Raw genomic sequence first — 7,012 nt, forward strand, 5'->3', positions numbered from 1 at the left:
CATGGGGTGTTTCAGGGTTACTCTAATGAAATTTTGGATACAGGACCCCATTTCAAACAAATGCATTCTCTGTACTTTTCCCAAGTTTCAGTGCATGCACATTACCACAAAAATAAAATAAAATAAAATAAAATAAAATAAAATAAAATAAAATAAAATAAAATAAAATAAAATAAAATAAAATAAAATAAAATAAAATAAAATAAAATAAAATAAAAATGTATGTTTTCCCTTAAAGAAAAACAAATCCTTTTCTTCATTTTAGATGTGTTTTTCTTAGTACCGTAGTTATTAAAAATATCAAGAAGAATGGTGTTAGAATGGTTAAAGCTATCATGAACTATGCTTGTAGGTTTGCATGTCCCCAGAGCAAATACAACCGGCGATAGCAGGAGCTCAATTCCAGCACCCAGAACACCACATGTTGGTTACAGCATCGTGTTTCTGAGGGGATGCTGTACCAGCTTCCGTATTCAGACTGTATTTCCTAAAGAGGAAGTCTTGAGGAAAGCCTAGCCTAATTCTCTGCTTTTGAGCGAGCACTAATTCCCCAACTTGTGGCAACAGCAACACCTAGCGCTCCCGGTCCGCCCTGCATGTGGAGCTGATGCGGGGAGGGCAGCGCCTGCAGCCTACATCCCCCAGCGGGCCGCGCAGCGCTGAGGGGCGGTGCGGCCGCCATGCCTGCGCGGGGCCGGGCGGCGCCGTGACCTCCAGCGGACAGAAACAAAATGGCGGCGGCCGGGCTGGCGCTGAAGGTGATGGCGCGGGGAGGGCGGTGAGGGAGGGGTGGGGGAGGCGGTGAGGGGCTGCGAGGCCACCGTTGTGCTGTCCCGTCCCGCAGGTGCGGCAGCTGAGCACGTCGGCGGCCAGGCCGGTGTCCAAGCTGGTCAAGGTGAGTGGGGAGCGGGTGGGAACCGGCGGGTCCCCCCGTCCTGGGGTCCCCGTCCTGGGGTCCCCGTCCTGGGGTCCCCGTCCTGGGGCTCCCCGTGCCGGGGCTGCCCCTGAGCCGCGCTGTCGCCCGCAGCCCCCCGTGCAGGTGTACGGGCTGGAGGGCCGCTATGCCACCGCACTGTACTCGGCCGCCACCAAGCAGAAGAAGCTGGAGCAGGTGGAGAAGGAGCTGCTCCGCGTGTGGGTGAGCAGCCCGGCAGCAGCCGTCTACCTAGGGCGTGGGGTGCCCCTGCCTTGGGGGGGGGAGGTGGGACTGCGGGTCCAAGCTGTGCGAGGGGAGCACCGCCCCTAAAACACCCCTAAAACACCCCTCCTGTAAGTGAGTTGCACCTGGGGCTGCCATCATCCTGCTCGCATCTCATCTCTTCAGGCTTGCTCAAGGAGCGACCTTGTTGCCCACTTGGATGGTTTGTTCAGGCCTGGAGGATTTGTGGTGTGTTTGTTTTATTGTTATAATGTTGCGTGTGTCCTTGTAGACTCTTTTGAAGGACCCCAAACTGTCCAGCGTTGTCATGAACCCTCATACCAAGAGCACAGTTAAACAAAAAGCTGTGAATGATGCTCTAGCAAAAGAGAAGATGTCCCCTATTACTGTCAACCTGATGAGTGAGTAATCACTTCGATTTTGAGAAACATCCAAGGCTACTGGTTGGTACTGGTAGCTAACCAAATCTGCTTCCAGCGGGTGCTTTAAACCCTTGACACATCTACTTCTTCCATCCAGACTTGCTTGCTGAGAACGGTCGCTTGCGCTACACTCCAGGCATTGTGTCTGCCTTTGGGAAGATCATGAGCGCGTACCGAGGAGAGGTGCTGTGCACGGTCACCACCGCGCAGGTAGGTTGGGAACCTCTAGGTTCACCTGAACAGATACAGGCATAAAAGGCAAAATTACTTAGCTTTATTTTGGTTTCTATAATACAAGCATCTTGCTGTGTGAGTAGTGAGGAAAAATCTCACCTCTCCTAGGATGAAAGTGTCTCTCAGAATAGTGTTTTGATATCCAAAAATTGTTGGTAAACAATTAAATGTGTTCCTGCTATTTCAGCTTAGCAGGTAACATCTTTCTTTCTTATGTGTGAACCCAGTGGCTGATAAGTCAGCCTTGTCTGCCTCCGGTCTTATTTCTGTCACTGAAATGGTACTGATCAGGTGTTAGAGCAAAGCAGAAGGCTGAGAACTAAGAAAGCCTATGGCATTCTTAGAATGCGAGAAGCTGCAAGAAGCAGCTACATAATTCGCTGTGTGCAGTAATTGGGGAAGTGGCTAATTCTGGAACTGCGGGAGGAATTTTTCAAAGGCAGATGCTTCTTGCTGATTCTTATAAAGGTGAGAAGGAAGATGTATCCGTAAGCTGTGAGGATGGAGATATGGGGATTCTGGCACTTAATTAATTTCTTTGGTGATGGATCCATGCCCAGGTCTGTTACGAGCAGGAGCTTGCCTGCTATGTACATCAAGTAATTCTGTAGGCCTTGGTTGGGGCTAAAATGAACTGCCTAGTGGACTAAGTAAAAAGTGTCACTTATCTCAGGGTGACTGGCTCTCTGTAGGCCACAAGCACAGACTGTTAATCTAGTTGATAGCCTTCAGGGATGTGTAAACTCACAAGCCTGTGTAAACCTTTTCATGAATTTTCCCAAATAATTCATAAGTAAAGTTACTTTCCTGCTGCCTGTTGTGGCGGTAGCAGTGATGGTTTCTTTTGGCTCTCAACTGTTAGCTATTAAACAGAAATTATTTAAATTGCCAGTAATGCAAAAACACTACTTTTCTGTGAAATCTTTAATTTCTGTCACAGTGATATATGAGCAGCTGTTTGGGAATGCAAGGGTAATTTCACAGTGCTTCTCCCACGGGGATGCAAAGTTCCTCTATGGTGATGGGGAGAGGTGTACTTAGCCAAGGGCATTGGTCGAGCCTGCAGTAGAAGAGCTGGGTGCTCTCTGCCCGTGTCCTGAGTTGCTGTCCTGTGCTTTACATCAAACTTTTCTTAGGCAAATAATCTGAACTGTTAGAAACAGCAAAATTTATCTTTTCTTATATAGCCTAAATGATGCTGTGAAGGTCTTCTGTTGAGTGCTTAGTTTGGCAAGTAAATATGCTTGCTTGCTGAAGATGTTACCATGAAGCTTTTGCTAGAAATACATATGCAGAGAACACAATGTTTCATGAAATTAAAGGAGCACAAAGTGATTTCTGTTTCTGTGCTGTCACGTGGTTATTGCTGTCCAAGAAGGTTGCTTACTTTGCCTTGCTGGAAGTGCCGTTTGTTAGAAGAATCTGAAGAGAAAAATTAGTGTTCTCATTATATTATTTGAATTTTTAAGTCCTTAATTTTCCTTGTCTTCTGCTCAAATTTTTCAGCCCTTGGATGATGCCAGTCTCACTGACCTAAAAAGTGCTCTGAATGGATTCTTGGCTAAGGGAGAGATCTTGAAGCTGGAGACCAAGGTACGGATTTCTGATTTGTACATATATTTAATCAAGTTAATGTTCAATTGAGCTTCTCTCTCTCTGATTATTTTTTTTTCTTTAAAAAGGAACAAACAATAAAAATATGGTGTGTATTCATTTTATTTAATACACTTCTGTGCTTTCTTCTAGACCTGATGATGTTTTAATTACTAAAATCTTAACTTCAGAATGTACTGTTTGCAAAATTCTCTTTTTACAAATGTAAAAATTCTATACTAGGTCAGCAATTTTTTGCTAATGGCATTCCTGTTCAATATTTCTTCTTTAGACGGATCCATCAGTGCTTGGTGGAATGATCGTCAATATTGGGGAGAAGTATGTAGATATGTCGACGAGGACAAAGATCCAGAAACTCACCAAAATCATGAGAGAGACTATCTAGCAAGCTGTCCTGTCCATTTGCAATGAAACTTATAAGGTGGAAACAATAAAGCTATTCTTGAATTGATGGTTTCAAGTATTTTGATTCCAAAACACAGCAGGGGGAGACAGATGATAAAACTAGGAAGTTTAACAGTCTTCACTGACCCTTTGGTGACGCAGCTCACCTGTGTCACAGGTGAATGTTGCTCTGGAGGATACAGAGAATAACTCTGTATTAGCTGATAAATGTTGCAGTCAGTCTCCAGAGAAAACTCCCAAGCAGGAAGCTGTCTGGTTGGCAGTTCAATGCATGTGCTGCTTCTCTGTATGGGAAGAGAAGACACTGAAACTGCAACCAGCAGATTCCTTCCTAAAGGTGACAAGGGCTGCTAAGCTGTCTTGTCATCATTGTGTTCTCAACAGCTACTTCAGGCCTGCTTTACTTCCACATCTGTAGAGTTCAACAGAGCTATATACATGCCTTAAACTAAGATTACCCTCTAAAATCTTTCTGTGGGAATTTAACATGGAATAGCACTTGGGCTATGCTACTGTACATTGTGCCAACCCAGCCCTAAAACAGATGCAAAGAAACACATCGATCAAGGTGCAGGTTTTAGCAAGTGCAGAGCTAGACGAATGGACTCACCTCTTCATAGGATATTGAGGACACTGACCTCAGGGCTGCTGGCCAAAGGCAGTAATTATTAACAAAAAAATGGGAGAGACCAGAGTGGGACTTCCTATGTTCTCCTACAGCTGAGTCACAGTCACCAGCAAGCTGGATAAATACTGCAGATGACACACCTGGCCCCATAGCAGGGTCTATATAAAGTAATAGTGACACCTGGCATATTAAGCACTCACCTTTTAGGGTTTTTTTTATGTGTTATTTGCTGTTTTTTCTATCTTGCTATGCATTTGGCCAACACTCATTTTTCCAAGTGCAAACAGTCTATTACTGAGATGAAAGGTGGCGTGTGTCACAGGTGTTAAATGCTGCTAACATTCACTGCTGAGTCATCCCTTGGCTTAGAGCTATATAGTCCTTTTTTCAAACAGGAATCTAAAGATTTAATATGTCCTTGGTATCACTTTCTTGAAAAGTACTGAAGACAAGTAACAATACACAGTGAAGCTTGGAAAAAAAAAAAAAGGGTTTATTCTTGCATAATTTCACTTGCACAACTACAGTCTCATCTGTGTCAAATGAATTGCACAGACTAAAATCCGATCTGCAGTTTCAACCTCGATGAATGCAGTCTGGGATGTGGCATAATTCCTCAAACAGGTGAATGCAGCTGAAAGACTGGTTTAGTTTTGATACCGCCTGTAAATAGAATTGTTTAACCAAGTATGGCAGAGGAAACAACACATTCAGAGCAACCGAAGTACAGTTGAGATTGTCCGATGAGAAACAGTGGTATATGATTTGTAATTATTCATTATACCTACTACAAATGCTTTAAACAAACAAACAAAAAATTCACAGTATGGATGTATAACTGTAGAATAGTTGCCTATGATGTAAATGAACAAAACAAGTGCATTGTATTTTCTCTGAAAAAAGGAAAAGTAACTTCTTCCTCCTATCTGGCCAGATCTTAAGACATACACATAACAGTTATTTTATTACGCCTTTGCAATCTTTAGGATCTTATGAATACAACATACAGTAAAACACTTCCTTTTTTAAGAAAAAGAAGTTAACTGATACCATTTGTTTGGCAACAAAAAGTGCACTAGAAAGTAACACCACCATCATCAGGGAGGATATTCCCCAATTCTAAGTAATAACATTGAAAAAATACTACGGTTTTCAACAATTTACCAACACGAAGTAAAAAGTACCCATGACAAAGCCTGCAAAGGTTGGTAGAATCTAAACTCTGTTCTGGCAAGTTGAGGACTGAAATAGGGTGTTCTGCAAAAGCTGTTAGCAGTGAATTAGCCCGCTGAAAAGCGCTAACCCTTTACAATTTATAGCCTGGACAGGAGGAAGAGCTTCAACCCAGCGCAGACACTTGGTGAGTGCCAAGAGCACCGTGCTTGCCAGTTCCATTCCTTCCTCACAGGCTGAAGCAAAGGCGTTGGGTAACGTTCTCGTAAGGTATTTTGTGATCAGCCACAGCAGGAGAACATTGGCAAGGCTGCTACTGATCATTCAGCCAAAGCCCATCGGGAAAACCATCCCCATGGGGGAGGCTTTGCATTTTACCCCTGATGAGGCAAGGCAAGAGGAAGAGAGAGCCAAGAGCACGAGTTGCCCAGGCGCCCAGACCAGCACCAGGAGGGCTCTGTGGTCCTGCACCCAACCTTCTCCGTTCCTCCTGGTGAGTGTGGGTTTCACCTCGAGGCCCTGCCCTGTCGAGCAGCCACTACCTGGGAGGGATTTCACTGCCAGGCCATCACCTGCTAGACAAACCACCCCCTTTTTTATATTTTTTTTTGGAGGGGAAAAGAGTCTGCTGCTTACCAAGCTCCTATGTTTTCTTTCTGCCTCTATTTCTTCCTTTTTTCCCCTCTTCTCCTGTCATCTGTGCTCACTGTGGAAGGCAGGAGCTGCTGCCTGAGAGCCTGACAAAAGGGCTCAGAGGAAGCAATAACTCCCTTCACTTGCACAACAGGCTAAGATCCCAGACACAAACACAAACACAGGGTTAGCAACACTTTGCAGTGCTACAAGAAGCACGAGGAATTCACCTACAGTTGTAGCAGAACCTTTTTCTGACAACTAGATCAAGCAACTAGGCTAGTTTAACATGTTCTTTATTCATTTAAATTAGGTCCTAAATATATCCACATATGTACAGAAAAATAATTTCCCAAGGATGGCCATTATTGTAAAATATTTAAAGGAACAAACAAAACTGTGTGCCTATAAACGTTTTTGTTAGATTTACTCAGTATTTGACAACGACAAAGTAGCTGTGTTTTTATATTATATATACAAATAATCACATATATATATATAAGCATGTATTTAACTCTAGATACATTGATATGCATGTAGGACAGGAGTGTTTGGGCTGAACAAACACCAGGATCCACGTGGAATGTACATACAGAGCAAACCCCTCAAAGCTAAGGTGAGCTCACCTGATTCCCAGCTTTTCTGTTTCAAGGGTTTTGACTGCTCCATTTGAACAAACTGAAGTATCACAGTGGCAAACAGAGCAGCATGAAAGTAGACACCACTGTTGCAGTAAAAGTCTGG

At 43.8% G+C, this 7,012-nt stretch overlaps 1 protein-coding gene across 1 annotated transcript; it reads left to right on the forward strand.

Moving 5' to 3' along the window:
• The first annotated feature begins 652 nt into the window (after positions 1 to 652).
• ATP5PO (ATP synthase peripheral stalk subunit OSCP) lies at positions 653 to 3,876 on the forward strand. The gene is made up of 7 exons (XM_084306232.1): positions 653 to 758; positions 845 to 895; positions 1,028 to 1,138; positions 1,431 to 1,560; positions 1,679 to 1,791; positions 3,322 to 3,408; positions 3,701 to 3,876. Exons 1-7 carry the CDS (start codon positions 732 to 734, stop codon positions 3,812 to 3,814), a joined length of 633 nt encoding a protein of 210 aa, XP_084162358.1. The 5' UTR covers positions 653 to 731; the 3' UTR covers positions 3,815 to 3,876.
• The last annotated feature ends 3,136 nt before the right edge of the window (positions 3,877 to 7,012 follow it).

Source organism: Netta rufina (assembly GCF_964035555.1).
Source record: "Netta rufina genome assembly, chromosome: 1".
Lineage (NCBI taxonomy): Eukaryota > Metazoa > Chordata > Aves > Anseriformes > Anatidae > Netta > Netta rufina.

What these genes read in the sequence shown, in the direction of transcription:
- ATP5PO (XM_084306232.1), top strand. Translation starts at nt 732, where the DNA reads ATGGCGGCGGCCGGGCTGGCGCTGAAG. An exon ending in CGGCCGGGCTGGCGCTGAAG is followed by an intron (nt 759 to 844) that starts GTGATGGCGCGG and finishes CCCGTCCCGCAG; the next exon opens with GTGCGGCAGCTGAGCACGTC. An exon ending in TCTTGAAGCTGGAGACCAAG is followed by an intron (nt 3,409 to 3,700) that starts GTACGGATTTCT and finishes TTTCTTCTTTAG; the next exon opens with ACGGATCCATCAGTGCTTGG.